This window comes from Amblyomma mixtum, chromosome 3 (genome assembly GCF_055824585.1).
Source record: "Amblyomma mixtum isolate Tamu chromosome 3, ASM5582458v1, whole genome shotgun sequence".
Lineage (NCBI taxonomy): Eukaryota > Metazoa > Arthropoda > Arachnida > Ixodida > Ixodidae > Amblyomma > Amblyomma mixtum.
Window position 1 is genome coordinate 32297693 of NC_143014.1, and position 21569 is coordinate 32319261.

Sequence of the window (21569 nt, forward strand, 5' to 3'; positions counted from 1 at the left end):
CGATATGAGCGACTCTCTCAAACAGCAATGGCCATTCTATACAGTGGCAATAGGGTATAACTCCATGCATAGCCACATGCATACCATTCCTGGAAATATAACAGACCATATAATCACGGTAACCACTGCCCGAAAATACGCAACCAACCCATGATCAGGGCCGCCGTGCAGCCAGAGCTAGCCTTGCGTAAATATTACTCCACCCTACCAGGAACAGTCCACGTAGACGCGGCAAAATATCTCAGTCAAGCAGCTTTTGCACTTGCTGTCGCGAGCAATCAAGGCTCCCCCGACTCGGCAGCTACAACCACTAAAATCGTTCAACAAAAAGAAGCTGAGGAGGCAGCCATTGCACTCGCCATCGCGAACACGAAGACGGAATACATTCTTAGCGATTCCGAATCTGCAATCCGACATTTCGTTAAGGGAAGAATTCACACACAAGCTTTGTCCATCCTAGCCAAATCCAAGCCACTAAAACAGACATACCGCATCATAAGGGTCCCTGCCCCTTCCTCCACTCCGGGAAACAATGTGCGCCCAGGATTCGTCGACCGGGCAGTGGGCGACCTGCACCTGCGATGGGCGACGGAGCGCATGGTCACGTATGATATCGTACTCTATTAACAAAATGAAAGATGATGCTGAAACTGCGCAAGTGCAATGATATACGTCTCTATAGGTTACACGCCCATTAGCAAATAATCGTCTTCTTTATACTGGCTCTGAAGTGGAGCGATGTGTGATAACGGACCCAGTATAATATAGAGCAGTCATAAAGTTCCTTTACTTGATGAGATGACAGAAGTTTAGGGGTAGGATTCCCCATCGTATGATGTAGTGAAGAACTGGCATCGTCAACTCAAATGTGGCCGGATTTCAGTGGAAACTGCTCCAATTGGAGGGCGACGCCACTCCGCTATCGATGAGCACACCATCCAGCAAGTCGAAAGCACCATTTTGATAAATCGCCGCGTAACAATTCGAGACCTAGCCCAAAATGTTAAAGTTAGTGTGGGGTCTACGGAAAAAAAGTCATTGAAGACCATCTTCATATGCGTAAGATATCAGCTCGCTGGGTTCCCTGGCTCCTAACACCTTTCCAAAAGCATGGACGAGCAGAATGTTCCCAGGCTCTTTTGACGATTTGCCTTAAAAGCAAGGAAGATTTTTCCAATAGGCTGATTGCCCATGATGAAAGCTGGGCCCATCACTACGATCCAGGGACTAAAGTACAGTCAATGCCACGGGAGCATCCGGAGTCACCGCCACCAAAGAAGGCACGTGCCCAACCATCCGCTGTCAAGGTCACGCTCAGTCTTTTGGAACCAGCACGGTGCATTTTTTATGGATTTCTTAGCAAAGGGTACCGCGATTACTGGAGCAAACTACGCTTCACTACTGCGGAATTGCGAGCGGCCGATCAAAAACAAGAGACATGGCGTGCTTATCAAAGGTGTCCGCCTTCTGCAAAACAATGCCCCGGTCAATGGTCCGTCGTGTGAATCCACCCTTACTGGTGATGTTTACATAGGCGCAACATGTGGCATTGGACGGCGTTAAGCGATGTGTAAAGTTACACTTGCACGCGCCTTTAAATTTTGAAAATTTGGAATATGGTTACATTAAACTACTGGAATGCACCGGCGATTTCATGGCCAATATCCTCTGTACGGCCCTACACAAATCTCTCGGCAGCGGTGGTGTTGTGCAGTAGCATATAATTTTCTATCTCATCTTCACTGCACACTTTTAATTCATATCTTCGTCGCCAATAATTGTGCATAATTCAGTTTGAGATTTAGTAGATGCTGATTTTGCCTGTTGGAATCGGGATTTGTAATAGTTATTAGACATCAACGAACCTTTGAGCTGCCTGGAACGCTAATCAATTTTTTTTTATGTAGAAATGGTCGCATCGGTGGTCGCGAACTTCTCAGAAGACTCGATAACGACAGACACTGTTTTTTCTATTTGCACACTAGCACAAAAAGAGTCCGCAGGACTTGCACAAACAACGCTGTTTGTCCAATGATGCAACTGCTCACGAAGCGCTTAATCGTTTTGAACTGATATTCCTTTTTTTTGTGAAGAAAAATAAGCGCTGAAAAGTTCTTCATGAGCGTGATCAATTACGATAGCAAGATACAAGTTATCGTGCACAAGCGTAATGTGGACGAACGGGGCAAGTGAAACGCGAGCCGCAAAATGCGAATAGTTTAGTTAAGGAAGAATAAATACTTTCGTGACTGATTAGCACTTCTAAGTTGCCATGATGATGCTTCAAAAAATGCGGCTAATGAACCCCGTTCGTATTTTCCTCGCTTCAGTAATGCTTCTGGCTTTTGTGTTCGCGTTTTATTTATGCTCGATAGCACATTTTTCGTGATCTTTGCCTTAGAAGAGAAAGACGTTGTTGTTGTGACGCGTCGTGAGCCAGCAGTTGCGTAGAGTTTTTTTGTTTTTGTTTTCTGCCGGCACAGATTAGAATGCGCACATGCAGTGTCCTTTGTCATTCTTCACTCTCAAGTTTCGTGACGTGACCCCGTATTTCACGTCAGGGACGCGTGCCCGTGCAAGCTGTGGCGCCTTCGAAATCCTAGACCCTGTAGAATGCGCAGGGTTTGGAGGTCGCTGTTCCGGCATGAAGAATTTGGGGGGCAGTCGTCGATGCGACAACTTCAACAGCTGGCCTACCGGATGTCTACCGCGTTCAGCATAAGGGAACCCGGAACTTCAAATCACCGTCAGGAGTATGTCCTTCTTTCACCGAACGTGTCCCCGTTGCTCCCCTTGGCCTGTAAGCCCTTAATGTCGCCTCTCAATCATTATTTCATCGTTTGTAACCGACAAGGCACTCGTAAAAGCCGGATTCAATGTCGGAGGCCTTTGAAAAGGTCCGGGCCCACCAGGGTGAGGCCAGCCAGTGATCGACGTGCGCTTTCCCGCCTGGATTTGCTCCCGCAGGGTCGAATTCCGTGTCCATGTATCCCCATGTTTTCAATTTCGCTTTATTTCATTGTCGTTGACACCAACATTTTATCGGTGAATGTAAACGGACTGAGCGACTTGGAAAGACGGAAGAGATGTGACCGGCTTTTCACATGCTGCGCCGCGGTGCTTGAAGTTTACAAGAATCCCCTTTCTAAAATATTGTTGCATTCAAGAGGGGATTTCAGTTATGGCATGGGTATCTACGTGCACGGTGTATCGTCTTTGCCAAAAGCAACTAGGCTGCATGGTTTGCTGCCCAGTCGCATAGTGGAGCTCGTATGGCACCCGTCCAGTTAAAAATCTCTGCGAAGTAAGGACAACCCTTGTCCTCCCCTTTCAAGACCTTTTGATCTTTAAAGAAGCGGTGGCACCAGCGAGACTAACGATTTCTTTTCCTTGACCTGGACGGGTACGTACATACACAACAGCCTCCAAGCGGTCGCGGGTGATATCGGCTGCGTCTGAGACATGCATGCTGATGCTCAAGGTGGAGACAGTGGAGTCGACAAGGCTTGATAGTGCATAGATTCGTCGCCGTACTTCAGTAGCGGAGTCGACAAGGCTTGATAGTGCATAGATTCGTCGCCGTACTTCAGTAGCAGTATTAGAAACACTTATTGACGATTCAAAATAAAGACGAAGCCTTCAGTTGCGGATGGTGTCCTTATTTCAGGACGTGCACGAGCTAGTGCACGGTACATTGTGCGGGCATGGCGTCGCGGCCCATCGTTGCTTTTTTTTTTGTTCATTTACGCGCGTGCTCTTGCCAGTGTCGCTTATACGCTTTCCCACTATGCATGTGTGCCGCTAAGTGACGGAGTCTTGACGTGCGCGTCCTGCGTGGTTCGCGCTTTCGCGGGCCTTGCGCACCTCGCTCTATACCAGGTGTTTCAAGGCAGGAAGACTAAGTAATTTTCAAAAATAGGCTTTTTGGTCCAAAAATATGTCTTTTGCGGCATAGTATCACCAGTGTTGGCGGACACCGGAAAGCCGGGAAACCGCCTTAAGTAGTAAGGTGGTTAACTATTTTCTGATAATTAACTTTCTAACTATCACATCTAGTCAATAGAGATTTGTAGCCTGTCGTTAGTAATAGCCATATCGGTTTTTAGAATTTAGAAAACGCGATTATGCTCGGTGCTCTGGCTCGACAAAATTTGGCTACATCGTGCCAGAATACATTCGCTTTCGAAAAGCATGCACGCAAAGCAACCTTTCCAGTGCATGTAACTAGTCAAAAAAGCCAAATTTTGTCGAGCCACAGCGCCAAGGGTAATCGAGTTTTCGAAATTGTAAAAACTGATATGGCTATTACTAACGACTGGCGACAAACCTTTAATTGCAACTAGGCACCTAACACTAGTTAAAATTTTAATTAAAAGAAATTAGTTAACCAGCTTACTACTTAAGAGGATTCACCAGTTTTATGGTGTCCGCCAACACTGGTAATACAATTCTGAAAAAGCCACCTTTTACCTAAAAAAACCTATTTTTGATAATAACTTAGTCTTCCCTGAAACACCTGTTATATGGTTGGCATTCTGACCAAGGGCGTCCGCAGAATTTTTTGCAGGGGGGGGCCCCGTTGGTGCCCCGGAGGGGGGGGGGGGGGGGTATGTTCGTAGCAAAAAGGCGCTATTTGCGGAGTAAGTTTATTTATTTATATATAAATAAAAATTAAACAAAATGCACACATGAAAGAAAAATTACAAACAGCAAATTAAAGCGCGGCTAGGAGAGGTACATTGGAGTTTATCAACGAAGAAACAACTAAAATTAATAAAAAATGCAAAAAGATGCTATATCACTTCGTGGAGAAGAGTGCTCAGTCTTCCTGCATACGGGTTCTCGACTCACCCGGATTTATGACCAGCACACAGCACAATATGTTCGCAAACACGCAACTACAGTCACTCAGTCAGTCTTCCTTGAACAGCAACTGTAGGCGCCTCGGATTTTTCTGGGCGAATTGCGTAATTACACGTGTGATAAATTCACTTCTGTGCTTCATTACACGCTCTCGGTGCACACTCATCATACACATTGATTGGAAAAACTGTTGAACGCGTACGTTGAAAACAAAAGATGACTATATATACAACGAAAACTTATTTACAAGATAAATGCACGCTCGCAGCTTCATACACCTCGCTCCATCTTGCTTGCGCATCCGCACAGTCGAGCAACCCCACACACACTGCTCGCCGCTCGTCGTTTTCTCGTCCGCTGTCTTGGTTGTTCTCAGCTTCGCTGACAACCGGCCACTAAAAACACCCAAGCACAAACACAGAGGCGCGCACACGTGCGAGGGCTTACTTGCCGCAATATCCCCGAATGCGCACTTTGGGGGTGAAAGGAACGCCGCGCAACTTCCGAGGGGAAGGGACACTCGCCACTCCGGTCGGAAAATTTGTTTTTGTGTTTTTATGGGGTTCAGAGCCCCAAAACGACTCAGGCTATGAGGGATGGAGTAGTACAGAGTTCCGGGTAATGTCGACCACCTGGGTCTCTTTACCATGCACTGACACGCACAGTACATGGGCGCTGTTGTGATTTGAGGCCCAGCCAGAGGTGACAGGCGAGCCAGGCAGGCGCCATCGGGCTGCGTTGACCAAAGGCGCTGGTTTTCGCAGAAGACGCAAAGAACGCTGGTGTGGGGGCGCCTCGGGAGACTGCGTCGCCGTGAACAAAAGCAGCTAATCCCCTTTGCCGGAGATTCTGAAAGCGGCGCTTCTACCGAACTGCGCTACCCGTGGATCGGAGGAGACAGCGAGCGGCGGCGGCGCCAACTCATCGCCCGCTTGCCCCTGAGCAGCCCGACAAAGCGGGGGTGGACACGGCTGATTTGTCCTTCCCTCCTTAAGAATTCATCGGTGACCGGCGTAACGATAGGCGAAAACAAGATGCCCCGTGCACTGTCTGCCTCCGTGTCGCTATCTCTCTAGAGATCAAAGAAACAGACACCCATCTCAAGGCGGCTCGAAACACATGCTCGCCGGTGCCGCTGTATGTCTGGAACAGGTCGCCCTTCAGTAGAGCTAACGATGGCGTGGTTTGAAAACGGCGGAACGACGCACGCCCGGACGCGGCATTTCGCAGATGTGACCATGCGGGGCTGCTTTTACCCTTTTGACTGAGCGCACCACCGCCCCTGGCGTGCGGCCATCACTCACGGTTCGAGTGAGTGATTTTCCAGGGGGGTGCAACCGCCCCCCCTTGCCCCCCCCTCCGGACGCCCATGATTCTGACCCATGCGACGCGCTCAAAGAACCGCGGCGATTGCAGCATTCTCTGGTCGAAGTACGCGCCCTGCAACGTGGTGGCTCTGAAGAGCTGGCTTGATGAGTTCTGACTCCGTCACGTGTGCGTGCAGACTTGAGCGACGGAACCTCATCCTGCACCTGATCAGAGACTGCTCTCGCATACCGAAGGGCGATGAAGACCAAGCCCGCGTTCTCGCCGCGAGGAGTTATGCGTCCGTCGGGGCCACCAAGCTTCCCTGTGGGCGGCACGTCGCCTTCGCATCGTCGTTGTGACGTGACAGTTCGCTCCTTCTGGCGCATTTCCAGGTCGTACGGCAGTTGGTTACGTCGGTGGGCGGGAAAGTCGAATCTTGCTCTTCTCCACGGTCTGCCCCAGATTTCTACTGTGGCATATAACTCCCTGTGATTCTGTCCGCGTGACGAAGGCTGGGTTATTTTCTACGCAGTTCTGCACTGAAGCTAGATGGCTCCCTGCCGTGATGCGTTTACCATTCCGGAACACTATCCGTGCCATGCTTGCGTCTAAATACTTTTCATGGTTGTTTCAAGGATTGTGATTTCTGAGGCAGCTTTGGAGCTGAGAATGACGCTTCCTCGACCTGCCCTGTTCACTGACAGCCTATCACATATCAGCGTTGACTACAAGGTGCTTTCGTCCATTGAGTTGCGGCGGTATAAAAGCTTGATGCCTGCCTAAATTGGGAATAGTTAGGCTTGCTATATACGAGCTCGGACTATGCAATTCTTGTGGATACACCAGGCTTTCGAAATAAAGGACTCTCTTTCAGCTGCGAAGGAGAAAAACTTGGGTTGTGCGTACCACTGACGTCCATCTTTCTCTTATCTCCGCCATATATTGGAGTGGCGGTGACGGAGCGCAGACAAACGAGGCAATTGAAAGCTGAGTAACGAAAATCAGACCATTTATTGGACAAACTTGCGCTCACAAAAGAAATAAACTTGGCAGCTGCAGTAATAATACACACAGTTAATGCATACTAACTGTAGTAGTACATACAGTGCTAGTAATACCTGCAGTTTCTTTTTTTTTTCCCCGCGACCTGCGCGTGATTGGAACTCTTTAGACCAGAAGGCGGTCTCGCAGTCCGCTACCGACAAATGTGTTGAATTTGCTGGCAAATACGTACTGTCAACAAAGAGCAAGCAATGCCATCTTTAACGTGTGCCATCTTTTACTTTCTATGTATAATATAAATCTGTGATTATGTCAACCTGTGAATGACGGTGTTTGGTTTATTTCATTTGCTTGCCTATTTTTTGTTGTGATAGAGTTTGGTTACCTTTGTGTACACATGTGTGAATGCTTGTATGAGCACATGTATACGGGCCCTTATAACCCACTCCTGTAAAAATCCCTAACTGGACTGACGGTGCATCCAAATAAATAAATCAACAAAATAATAACAAGTATGGTCGGCAGTCGTCGATTCCATATCGCGGCTCACATTCGGCCTGTGCTAGTGAGCAGTCATCGCCAATTCTAGTCGGCTCAGAAGCAGCAGGGTTTGGGCCGCAGCCAGTTGGGCACAGCAGGGATGAAAAGCGCTCAAAAAGACCAGGACACACAGAGACAAACAGCACTCTCGCTTCCAGCTATCATGAGAGGAAACAGCATTTACGCTTCTGGCGCTGCTGCTTCTCGAGTGACTAGTGAACGATGTATTTTTCTTTTTTACCGTCAGAGAGTGTCCGATAACAACAACAACAAAAAGATGCACCGACCACTCATTGGAAAAGCCCGTCGTAACCATGCGCAAGGCAACATCAGAAGCATAAATACCGTTATCTAGTGTGATTAAGGATGAGATGGAAGCGAGCGCACCGTTTGACGACCTGTCTTCGCCTTTTTGAGTGCCTTTTTGGCTCCCGACATTCTAGCTGGCGACATTATTATTTTCGACATTTTAGTTTCCGACATTCTAGTACGCGACATTCTAGTTGCCATTCTATAAGTGACAGCCATCGCAAAGAATAGATAGCTTGGCATCGCTAGCTTGAGTGCTCCGCGCGGTAGAAAACGGAACATACAGCGCGTGGCAGTATGCTTCATTTATAAATGTACCTGAAATCACGACTTTGTTTTACCCTTGCGCTTGTTTTACTTCGTTCTAAAGACATCGCTTTCAGTGAGCGACGCTACAAGCCCGGCTAAGTACACACACAGCGGCACGTTAATAAGCTGTCTTTTTTTATTTTTCCTCTCGCGCACCACCGCGTTTAGAATTTGAAATCGTCGAACATGGCGCTTCAGCAGAAATAGGCGCGCCCCTGAAGCCACAGTGGCTCGCAGCAGGGACAATGCGTGTCGCAAGGTCAGTACAGGAGGTGCCACTCGCGCTCCCAGTTTCACAACTCCGAGAACATCAAGGAGTGTCACTTGGCGGGATTCCGTTGTGAACGCCGGCTGGGATCGCGTGGACCTGCGTCTGTCACTCGAGTCCGTTCGCTTTCGTCAGCGTAATGCCTGTTCCATCGCGTCCGTGCTGCCTCCGCGAGCTTTCAAAGCCACCGCTGCGCGCGAGACCATTAGGGGGAATCCTCGACCGCCGCCCATGGACAGAGGCGTCTGCCCCCGCGCCCAGTGGGAGACAAAAGGGCGGATGCTGGTCGCAGTCGCCGGCTGCGATGTGTTCCGAGCGGCGTCGGCCGATCCCTGCCGTCCAAGGCGAACGGTCGCGATTGACAGCTGTCATTCCGGCGCGACTTGCTGCGACGACGGCGGCGGCGTTGCGACCGGTCAACAAGGAGCGGCGCTTCCCAGAAGGTTTGCGCGTCACGAAGGAAAGCGCGAAAACGTTGCAGGCCCACGTATTCGCAAAGACAGAGTGGCATTGGTTCTAATGAGGGCTGGAGACCCTCGCCTTCTTAGAGAGGCCTGCCACGCTGCATTGCTGATAGCTCCGGGGCACACATAGACAGGGCACGTAAATTCCAGGCTGAGATGTCTGCTGCAAGGTCGCTCCGTTCGCTGACCGCGTTTATGCAATACCGCGCATGCGCCCTCGTAGCCGCGTTGTTGGTCGCACCGCGGTACAGCGTCAGGGGCAAGGGCAACGGGGCGTGCTGCGGCGGTAGCAATTAGCGCACCCATTCCTCACCGAGCGCCGACAAGAATGTCGCCGTGAGACAAAACCACATTACTCGAAATCGGCGACGTCGTGTAGCGAGGTAGCTACTCACCTTTCGCGCCAAGTCCACGCGCGCCGCACCTCCCCGGGCGGCGGCGGAGCGTCGTTTCCATTCAGACCAGCGCCTTTACGCAACGACGCGCGCTGAGCTCTAGATAAGCAAACAGCACAGCTCAGCGTTGACATTGAAGCAGAAGCGCGCCGTCGCGTGACTGGCCACGATTTCCCTCTGCAATCAGAGCTCGAGAGGGGCACAATTAATCGGCAAGCAGAGGAAAACAGTCACCGTTATATCCCCGATATTAGATGGAACCTTTAGCGAGAGCGTCTGCAGATGACGATAGAAAATGACCCTTTTCATGCTTCGCAGCTCAAAAACATATCGTCTTCGTTCGTTTCGGGGTTTCGACGCCGAAGTCGGATTTAGAAAAGCAAAGCGAAAAACCATTCGACATGGCAGAGATACGAGTACACTCAGTCCAGCAGGGTCAGGTGAAATGTCGCGCACATAAATTCGTAATCTCTAGATTTCAGTATTAGCAATATATGCTGCTTACATGATTGATCACTTGATATGATGTACATAATTAGCTTTGAGCAGTAGCTATTCCTGCACGTTTGAGCGCAAAAATGCTGGGAAAACGAAGAACAGCGTCAAGGTATAGCTGTTCTTGGTATCATAACAATTCTTGCATGTAATCTTCTCCATGTTGCAAATGCTAACACAGTATAGCGAACCTGCAACAAACCAATATGCACGTCAACATCAAAGCGAATGTCACAGCGTCACACACCGCACGACAGAAGAGCGAGCTCCCTCTAACCTCCCTGTTCTCAGCTCAGTCCATTGAAGGTCAATCAAAGGACACGTGTCAGGAACCAGTGTTCGACCGTTCTGAATTCATGCTCAGTCCGCAGCCAGAGATCAGTGATCATCCGTCAACATACCGGCCATACTTACGCCAGTGTGACATTCGACTCCAAAAGTATAGAAGACGATGAACAGGGGACTCTAGGGGCTCTCTTCGATCAGCTGCGCAAGCATCGGCGTAGTACATTGGTTGCCGCGGCAACTGGAGCCATTGAAGCAGCTCAGCCGATGCAGTGCTGTCAGCCACTGCGCACGACGACAGGCCAAGCGGTAGTACCACCAACCACGAGTGGCCCCCGGATCGAGCGCTGCGAGAGCATCCCATGCCGGGAAATGATACTGCCACTGTCGGTCGGGGCAATCAAGGCGATGGTTGGTGATGATTTTCCACCGACCATCCTGAAAAGAACGCTGTCCCTTCGCTGGAGGCCCTTGTACTGAAAAAGCCAGGAGCGGCGGTGAGTGCTCTCTGCACGGCATTCCGTCTCTCGAACAGAACTCAGCTTGGATGTCCAAAGTTCTCCTTACGTGAAACAGGCTTGTGATTGGCTAGCGCATAGGCTATACAGGGTCGTATGTGACCAGCACATGGATGCTGAGCAATCGCCAACTGATCCCGCGCGTACCGAACTGCGGAAATCCGGCCACAGCAGTATTTCAGTCGAACCTGGCTACGAGTCTTTGCCTGGCGTGCTTCGGGAAACGCGCAGTGCGGCACATTTTCCTTGTTTCACGCTTTCGTGAGCTCAGTGTCGCTCTTAGCTTCCGCATTTACAACCGCGTCATACGCACGTCATTGCAAAGTCGGATTTGTGCTCAGTTTGGCGTTCAGTCTCGTCTTACACGTGCGCATGTACTTCCTTTTCAAATAAAAACTTTATACTTTCTCATTACTAGGCGCCGTGTAAGCTTTCTTTCCACCCCCCCCCCCCCCCCCCTAAAAAAAAGGTTAAACGCAATTTCTCAGAGCACAAGTGCGCCTTAAAGGTGCACTAAAGAGGAATCTGAAATCGTCTTTTTGCCGCGGGAAGTCGATCTACACTCAGCGAGCACTCTTAGAAACTTCGAATTATTGTTCTGTGTGGCCGATTTCCCTATTATATCGAATTAAATAAAAAAGACCGTCGCCTTTTTTTTTTTTCAACTCCCCTCTGAAAAAGAGGAGTCAGCCAACGCATTCAGTTTTTTTCAGCCAGTCGCGTGGTGGCTTCGCTTTCGCTTTTATTTTGTTTTTTGTTTTTAGCTTTCCGTGAATAAATAGTTTCAGTCACAGATTACATAGCCGCAAATTAGGGCCACGGAAACAAAAATACACGCGGACTCTGCTTTCGCCGATCTCTACGTATCACTCCGCTGATGGCAGAGCGGCAAGCCGCCACGCGGCTGGCTGAAAGGCACTCCACGCGTTGGCTGACTCCTCCTCTTTTTAGAGGTGGCTTTAAAAAAAATGGGCGGAAGCTGGGACGTTGAATTCCATTTAATAGGGTAATCTGCCGCACAGGACAATAATTCGAAGCTTATAAGAATGCCCGGAGCGTGCAGATCGAGTAACCGCGGCAGAAAGACGCGCGCAAAATCCTCTTTAGTGCACTTTGAATACAAGGACGATTGTTAAAGAACGCATCGAGACTATGCAAACTAAAGCGTATATAACGTAATATCATTTCTAAAAGCTTAAATGCCGGTGGCGTTGCTTCTAGGCCATATACTGCGACTCGCACAGTATTCCCAGCGCCGTCAACCAGGGGAGCAACGAGCGTCGGTGACGGGAGCGGTCGCGTGCCGCGTCGGCTCCGTGATAGATCGCAATCAATTGCGATACATCAAATTTTCCCCCTGTAAGCCTGGTACCATCGTCTCCAGGAACCTCAGCGGCACCCGTCTACACCACGTTTGTAAAGGTGGGCCCAATTTTTGACCACTTTTCGGGCATTTCAAGTCTTCGTCACGCCGCGGTGGTGCTAAGCCTAACGGCGCCGGGGCCTGCGATGGCCCCGGTCGGGGATCCCTCGGCTCCGGCGGCTCCAAATCAAGTCACCGGGTACGACCCGCAGTCCTTGCGGATCGTAACGATGGATACCAACCAATCCGAGGGTACGACTCAAGGCGAGGATCCTCTACCAACCGAGGACGATTACCTTGAAGATATGGTCCGCGTCTGGCGCGGAAAGAAGAACGCGGCGGTGGCATCGAGGGACGCTGGTGCTGGTGCCACCCAGCAACAGGCGCCGGCTAGCTCTACGCATACGCAGGGCGGGAGTGCGCTGAACGCAGCCTCGAAGCGCTCCAAGCAACCCCGGTGGCGGCCGCAGTACACGCCGCGTATCGAAAAAGACGACATCGTCGTGGTGCTGAAACCGCGAAACACTGTCGACCTAAGAGCAACTTTTGGTCCTGGACAAGCCGGCGCTGCAACCCGCAGCATCCTCGGGGACGACGCAAATGCAGGACTTGCGGTGTGGCCTGTTTGGGACCAAAACGTGCTAGTATGTGCGTTGAAATCAGTCGACGCCGCGGAGAAGCTACTCCGGGATATTGTGCTGCGGGTTGGGGAACGCGAGCTGCCGTTCCGGGGACACCCCAAACTCTCCGGTGCGTTCTGTCGCGGCGTCGTGAGTGTTTCGCCTGACGAAACATCTGAAAGTGTTAAAAGAAAACTCTGTGCGGAACCAAATGTGGTGTCTGTGCGCAAGCTGGGGGGAACCCCGGTTGCGGTGATCACCTTCGCGGGGACTAAGGTGCCACGGACGGTGTTGTACAGCTACGAACGGTTCCCTGTTCGCCTGTACAAGAAAACAGTGCCTGCATGCCACCGCTGTGGCACAGTGGGCCATCGGGCCGATGCGTGCCCGCGACCGCAGCCGGGGCGCTGCAAACGCTGCGGAGTCCAGGTTCCCGATGCCACTCCTGACGGCCCGGCGGAACATGACTGTGTTCCGAGCTGCCTCATCTGCGGAGGCGGCCACCCTACCGGAGCTCCTGGCTGTGCCGGGCGGTTCCGGAAAGCCATCAAACCCAGCTCCCCATCAGGATACAAATCGAAGACAAAGACGGGGCCCAAGCAGGCTCCTCCGCCCAAGGCCAAGAAAGCGCCAGCTGATCAGGAAACCAAGGCCAAAGCCGGGCCATCGAAACCAGTCAAGTCCGCGACCCAGGCGGTGCTCCCGGTCCTCAACGCCAGGGACTTCCCGCCCTTGGCACCCGTCCAACCACAGGTGAGCAGTTGGAGTAGGGCAGTCTCCGGGCCCCCTACCCGTCCCTCCCCTACCGAAACCGCCCTACAGCAGCAGGTAGAGGAGCTCAGGCGCCAGAACCAAATTCTAGCGCGCAAAATTCAGGAATTAGAGGCCAAACAGGCCGGGTCATCCGAACCAATGCAAGAAGCTGAGCCAGACGACGAGGATGACGGATCATCCGTAACATCTTGCCTCACTAGCGTCTCGCGGCAGAGCGGGGACACGGTAGTTGGATCTACTGGTCGCGTTGCCGGCCTAGAGGCACTGCAGCGCCAAACCGAGCAACTGGAGGAGCAAGTGGCGGCCCTCCCGAATCAAATCATGTCGGCAGTCCGCGAGTCCTTCCAGGACATGTTCAAGGCAGCTTTAACGCAAGCACTTCCCGACCTTATGGCCCAGGTCAATGACTCGGTCCTTAAAGCCGTGCAGCCCTGGGTCAGCACCCAAATTAAGAACGCCACAAGCTGCGATTCCCCTCACCTCAAACGTAAGACAGCCTCCCGCCAGGCAGCGGAGGAACATGGTTCATGCTCGGCAGCTGGTGTGTCGGTGCGGCCCCTCACTGGGGTTGCGCCGGCTCCCGGCCAGAGCTAATCCGATCGCCCTTAAATAAATACAACAAGATGGCTAGCAGATGTAATAGGAATGCTAAAAATTTTGAAAAATTCCAGATCATCCAATGAAACTGCAGGGGTTTCAGAGCTTGGAAAAAGCGGTCACACCTCCCGCTTTACCTGCAGTCCCTAGGTGACATGCCGGCGCTCATTGCCCTGCAGGAGCCCGGCATAGACGCTAAATTATCAGGCTACAGCACCTTTCAGGGGGGCCCCTCTACGTGCATCCTGGTGAATAAGGCTTACACTGTGGTTCAGGTCGACTTAGACTTGAGTACCGAGCAAGAATATGCAATGGTCCGAGTACTGCCTCTCAGACGCCGCGAGCCGTCAATACATATCCTCAACATATACTGCCCTCCGCGTAAGCCGCGCGTAACTTTCAATGAAATCTTCCTTCGCGCGATAAAATTGGCAGCCAAAGAGCCTCTAGTGATCGTTGGAGACTTCAATGCTCCCAACCTTCATTGGGGCTACCACTTCGAACAGGCAAGAGGACGTAAGCTGGCGGAGCTCATCTCCACCCTCAGCCTCACGTTGCTCACGGACCCGGCGTATCCCACTCGAGTGGGGAATTCGGTAACCCGAGACACGGGTCCAGACCTTTCTCTCGTTAAAAATGCTAGAGTGGCTGCCTGGGAGAACTTGGGAGATTCTCTAGGCAGCGATCACCTCCTTCTCCGGATTACACTCGAGGCAAAGGCAGCGCGCAAAAAATGGGGTCAGGCCAAGCTGACCGATTGGCACAAATTCCGGAATCACACTATCCCTCCCGTACTATTTTCCGGCGGCTACGCGGAGTGGGCTAACCACATATACAACATTCAGAAACAACACGTCACAACACTACAAACCACCGAAGAGATCCCCGCAGTGGACACCCACCTCCTGCATTTGTGGGAGGCGCGCCGGAGCTTAACTAAACGGTGGAAAAAGCAGAAAACTAATCGCAAATTACGCGACCGCATAGCCAAACTCACAGAGCAGGCTGCAGCGTATGCTGCCGAGCTCTCAGATTCAAATTGGATAGCACGCTGCGACGCCGCAGCTCATCAGATGAGCTCGAAGGGGACGTGGCGTCTCTTTCGCAGTCTAATCGACCCCTCCCAAACGAGAGGGGAGACGCAAAAGCAGCTCCGGCGGGCTCTGCAAGGGTTCCAAGGTACGACGGCGCAACTTGCGGACACTCTGTGCGACAGATATCTCTGTCGTATGGAGGACCCGCCTGGGCCAGAGTACATGTACTCTGGCAGGCCTAATGAAACACTCTATGTCCCTTTTGAGTTGCACGACCTTAAGGCGGCCTTAGCAAAAATGCGCCGGGGTACGGCTCCGGGACGGGACGACATAACAGTGAACCTGTTGGCGAACCTACCGGACTCAGCCTACCTTCATTTATTAGAATACATCAACCAGATCTGGGACGGGCGTCCACTCCCTCCCGAGTGGAAAACGTCACTTGTGACGTTTATCCCTAAAACAGGTAAGGCCGTGAATACGGACAACCTGAGGCCCATATCACTGACCTCATGTGCGGGCAAGCTTATGGAGACGATGGTACGGGATCGCCTCTCTCCATACCTGGAGAGTAAGGGCTTCTTTGCAGTCACCATGTTCGGGTTTCGCCCTCACATGTCTGCACAGGATGTCCTTCTCCAGCTGCACAGGAATGTAATACGACCCACAACTATGCAACACAATGACAAAGCCATCCTCGCCCTTGATCTAAAAGGGGCTTTCGACAATGTGAAACACGGAAGCATCCTGGCCAACTTGAGTTCTACCGATTGTGGGGCTAGGACCTACGCGTATGTAAGAGATTTCTTGTCTAATCGCCAGGCCTTTCTTCGGATTGAGGGCGAGGAATACGGCCCTTACATGATGGGAACACGGGGTACCCCTCAGGGAGCAGTGTTATCACCGCTCCTGTTCAGCATTGCTATGATGCGCCTCCCAAGCCAATTGGCCCGGGTGGAAGGCATTCAATACGCGTTATATGCAGATGATATTACAATTTGGACCACTCAGGGGAGCCTTGGGGACATGGAGGACCGCCTTCAGCAGGCTGCTTCCATAGTCGATGCGTATGCTAATGACTGTGGGCTCCAATGTGCTCCAGCGAAATCAGAGCTTCTGCATGTCAGAGCGAACCCAAAGGATAGGACAGCAATACACATCTCTCTGTCAGGAGGTCCTATTAGAGAGGTGGAGGAGCTCCGTATTCTGGGCCTTTTCATTCACCAGAGACTCAGACCGGACTCCACTATTGCGAAACTCGAGAGTAGGCGAACAGGTAGGGCGCATGATCCGCCGCGTTTCCAACAAGCGGGGTGGTCTGCGGGGCAGGGACGCGCTTCGGCTCGTCTATGCCTTCGTGACTAGCCGGATCCTCTACGCCGTGCCATATCTCCGCACTACTAAGCAAGACGAGGCGCGAATAGACGCCATCATCCGCAAGGCAACTAAGCGAGCCCTGGATCTCCCGGTGGCTACCTCTAATGCCAAACTCAAGGCATTGGGGGTGCTAAACTCCTACCAGGAGCTGCGGGAGGCCCACCTCGTGAACCAATACACGCGGCTCACGCAGACGGCTCCTGGGCGCCGCCTGGTAAACCGCTTACACATCCAACACGACTGCACTCCAGAGGAGGCGGAGCGTATCACAGTACTATGGCGCCATATGCTCTGGGTCTCCCCGCTCCCCCGTAACATGGACACCTACATGCATGAAAACAGACGACAAGCGTGGGCTCGGGCTCTTGAGAGACAACACGGCTCCCGACCCGGTGTATACTATGTAGACGTAGCAGGGCCATCGCCCACGGGATTTTACTCGGCCACTGTCGTTCACCAGGAAATGCACGTTGATGGACTCTCCTTTCGAGCCCCGAATTCAATGCGGGCCGAGGAAGTAGCGATAGCGCTTGCTGCCGCCCACGCCAATTCGAGAATAATCATCACGGACTCCCGAAAAGCATGTGAACATTACTTGGCAGGGGAGATCTCCCCCTTAGCTGCTTGTATTCTACGACGGACTGCCACTGATCCAACACCCAAACGAATCATTTGGGCTCCTGGCCACCAGGGCTTACGAGGTAATGAGGCCGCTGACGCGGCTGCCCGAGCGCTTACTCACCGGGCTCCTCATCCCAGCTCTTCTGGCTCGGAGACTAACCAGCCGCTGCTGCGATTCAGGGAAATATTAACACATTATAGCGACAACCACCGCCTTTTCCCGGCCCCGGCAAAAGGGCTGAGTAAGACGGAGGAGCGAACTTTAAGGCGCCTGCAGACAGGTACTCTACTCTGTCCTGCAATAATAAAACATTACGATCCTAACACGGATGGGCGATGCCCACACTGTGGGGAGACCTGTGATATCTTCCACATGGTGTGGGCATGTACTCAAAATCCCCACCTTCCCCCTTCCCCTACCCCTTCCAGAGAGGCATGGGAGACTGCCCTCCTCAACTGCTCCTCGCTTGAGTCCCAAAGGGCTCTGGTGAAACGGGCGAGAGACGGGGCCTCGTCATGCGGTGTCCCGGACTAGGGACGCCGACCATGTAGCGGGGCCACTCTGTGGTTCCCAAACTCTTTTTCACAAAATAAAAGTTTTCACCACCACCACCGTCAACCATTCTCCGTGTATGCTGACAGATATCACCAATGCAGATCAGCAGTGTAACGGGCCGGCGAACTTTTGAAGAACACGGTACTTTATAAGAGAATACAAAGAGAATAAGAGAGCGTGCATTTCATAGATGAAACTATCTTTAATCAGATTGGGATGGTGATTCTGCCTATAAAGGGTCAGGGTAAAGGGGTAAATAGTCCCATATGGTGTAGTCTGCTGAAAAAAAAAATACAGATATTAGGTTCGCGCTCTCAAGCACATGTTTCCAGTAAAGATGAAAAGTAATTCAATATTTCACCAGTCCTTTATAGCGCTCAATAACCCGAGAATGTGTCTCTCTGTTCTTTCGTTTAATGTTTCGAAACCTGCCGCAGCTCCGTATCTGCCGGCGTGAATTCGGTTTTAAGTTCCGGCTCCACCTGTGGTAAGCAAGGCATGCAGGGACACTTGCAGACATGTGGTGCAACTCGCGGCACGCCATCTGCGCGATGCACCGGCCTATAGCTGCGCTGACAGTGTTGCGTCCGCAAATGCTGCGCAACAATTGCGCGACGAAGTCGAGATGACGTTGAACGTCACAGCATATGCAAGCCGCTGTGTTCAAAGGATATTTCCTGAGTCAACATGAATGGAAAGTTTCCACTCGCTTAGCGAGAAAAAAAGAAAAGGTGTTTGAATGTGACGTGGTTATATGGCTAAAGAAGATTTCGCAGACAAGGGAAGGGAAATTAAGGGCTTGTTATAACATACATACGAAAGAAGCCAACTGTCTCCGAAACCAAGGAGCATAGGGGGAGGTTTCTATTTTTGTTATTAACTCTTGGTGTTGATAAATGGAAAATTCATAGTGTAATTATCTGAAAGATTCGGGATCACAAAGTAGAAGAAAAAAAAGCTTTCGTGTGAAGCTACAAACACCATGTCAGATGGCAAAAAGAGTGTTTGCGTTATGCTTCGAGCATACTGATGATGACGAGAAAGACACACGCAAAGGTCTACCATTTTAAATTTCTGAACAAAAACACCATTTCTATCTTGCAAACATCAGCTTGAAAGGCAAGGCGATTTCGATCTCCCAGTATATAGAAAACGAAAAGCCTTGCTAACATGCAGGTCACAATTCACCGTCGTGTAAAATGTATGCCCCCAACCTCTCAGAAAACCAGATGGAAATAAAGTATTTTCAGTGAACTTGTATTTAGAGTGTACGTACATGAAGCAAACACGAACTTTGCACGCTCTTTCGAAAGACTTTAGAGACTAGCAAACATTATCCAGCGCCGAAGAGCACTGTGCTATTCTCAAAATACAAGTACGATCACGTGCGTCGGGTGGCGTGAGTTGGCGCCAGGACACAGGGAAGCCAGCATTTCCTGGCTGGAGTGCCGCGGAACTTATAATTCATTAAGGTAGTGCCGGAGCCGGACAACTAACCGACATCTCTTGCCAAAGCTCATGTCCAGCAGGCGAACGCTTGGGTTTTCCGTTGCGACATGCTAGGCCATCGCCTTTTGCGACAGCCGACGCCGTCTCTTCCCTTTTTGTTGGTCCTCTCAGAGTATTAAAAAACAAATATGAATACTTGAAGGAATTGGTGAGCGCTATAAAAACACGGAAAAGGGGACGAACACGCAGGACGAAGCGCTTATGAATGAAATATATAATATGAAATATATAATATATAATATATATAATGAAATATGAATGAAAGAGAGAGGGAGCCCGGGCCAGCAGAGCTTTGCCGAGCCATTTGATAATAACTAAAAAGAAGCTAGGCTAGGCTAAGAAGAAAAAAAAATGATTCAGGAAAGCCATTTCCGTAAAAAAAAAAAAAAGTCAAGAATCCTGGAAATACTTTCCTCGTACAACTATCGTTCTAGAAAGTGACAAGTTAGAGGCCTTTCATTAACACATCCGGCATAATTAAACGGCCGACATCACAATGCTGTGGTCTTAAAGGTCAGAAGAGCTTTGACATTCGATGGTTTCGAATGGCCGAATGTAGTATAGTGGCTGAATTTATTGGTGCTCGATTGCTAGCGAACAAGTACATAATAGCGAGACCAATAAAAAAGACGGAATATTTGCAGCAAGAAACTGCACCACTGCATTTTGTGAATAAAAAAATGTGCACTCGCCAAGATATGAGAGTAAAGGAAGGCATATTTCACTGCTTTTGTGCCAGGCATATTCCAGATTGCTCTATTCGCGAATATTCCGTGTAACCAAACGACTAAAAGTGCTCCGAATTTTAAAGCATATGTATCAAGACACTCGACACCTTTCAATGGGAATGCCCCCCCCCCCCCCCCCTCCTCCTAAAATTATGCATATAGGACGATTTTTCCTCAGTATTCAGTTGCCGCCATTGTAAACCAGTCTGTGACGTTCTTGTAACTGCCCATATGTCAAACGGAAGTGCTTCGTTCTGCTCTGCCAAAATCTCGGCGTGGAACGACTGCTAGACTAAATGTTGGCAACAAATAATTCGCGTCCACCCGGCCCGTTTCCATGAGTTGATTTTGCTGGAACGGTCGCGCGCGAGCAATGCCGTTACCTGGTGTTGCGAAGCTGTTAACACGCCTGTAATGTGGAGACCAGGAAAGTCGCCCCACGGTCACCGAACTTTTTTCCGCTCTTCAAGCCGCGGTGGCTGACCTCCAACAGGAACAGAGATAATGCCAGTCGTTCCGCCATCAGCAAGCAGACTGTTTCACGAAGGTTTAACTGCGCCGCCGCTGACGCACAGGTTCCTCGCACTCCCGGTAGTTGTCGCGGCGGACGTCAAAGGTGCCGTTTGTTTGTTCGCTGTTCGTTATTGCTCGGCTCGATTTTTTCCATGCACGGATTATTGGTCTTGCATGCTCGCGCGCGAATAGTAATCTCGAGTGAGAGCAAGGACCATGACGATGCCTGTGCTAACCCTTGCGCCAAGAAACACCTCGGATAACGGCATTCTAGATACGCACTGGTTGTTTTAGATACTCGCGGCAAAGAAACGCGGCTCTGACGCTTGACTAAACGTTTTCTTCTTATCCACGCACAGCAGCGAAGTTGCCGTCAACAGACCCCTCGCCGCTCCCACATCACGGAAACCGGTTCGCCAAGCGCAACATGGGCCGGAAAGAAATATTTGAAGCTCGAAGGAAAGCTAGCTGCTTAGGCATCACCTTTGCTCTTGTGGCTTTCGACGAACGCAGGGCGAGTCGTGCTACTTCAAAGATGAATTTATTCGTCGATCAAAAGGAAGCACTGTGCTCCAGCAACGTATTTTCTGATGTTTACGTTCATTCTCCTCTCTCTCGTTCATATCGGTGTCGTCCGCCGGGAAAAAGAAGACCGAAAGAAAGGAAAACTGAGCGTTCCGAATACGGCCCAGTATTAGCGTCTTTGTGCGTCTTTTTTGCTTGGAGATCAGGGGCCGAAAAGTTGCCGAGGCTATATGCCCGCAAGTACTGTTCGTGACTGACCGGCGTCGTGGCTGTTCTGCCTTCGACAATATTGGCCGTGATTTGACACCGATAAATTACTCGCCGTTTGTACGTGTGTATTGTGGATAGGGCCACAGATTCCTGTCATGAGATGGATAGCAGACCTTGTGAATAGCGAGAAATTCTACGTCGCAAGCATTGAAGGAATGGTGATGCAATCGCAGTAAGAGAAAGCCTTTACATGAGCTACAAAGCCGGCGCCTTGTACGTATACATACTTGTTGAAAAGACATGCGACGCCGCCGCCATTGCCATGCATATGCACGAATTCGATTTTCCTATCGTACAATGAATGCATGTTCACGTAGTAAATCGGC

General features: G+C 50.8%; 1 protein-coding gene across 1 annotated transcript; it reads left to right on the top strand.

Annotated features, from left to right (window-relative positions):
* Positions 1–12064: 12064 nt before the first annotated feature.
* LOC149349582 (uncharacterized) lies at positions 12065–17738 on the top strand. The gene is made up of 2 exons (XM_089576796.1): positions 12065–13492; positions 17572–17738. Exons 1-2 carry the CDS (start codon positions 12266–12268, stop codon positions 17611–17613), a joined length of 1269 nt encoding a protein of 422 aa, XP_089432922.1. The 5' UTR covers positions 12065–12265; the 3' UTR covers positions 17614–17738.
* The last annotated feature ends 3831 nt before the right edge of the window (positions 17739–21569 follow it).

Coding starts and splice junctions, on each gene's coding strand:
- LOC149349582 (XM_089576796.1), top strand. CDS start 12,266: ATGGCCCCGGTCGGGGATCCCTCGGCTCCGGCGGCTCCAAATCAAGTC. Junction 13,493..17,571: donor TGGCACCCGTCCAACCACAG/GTGAGCAGTTGG, acceptor TACCCCTTCCAG/AGAGGCATGGGAGACTGCCC.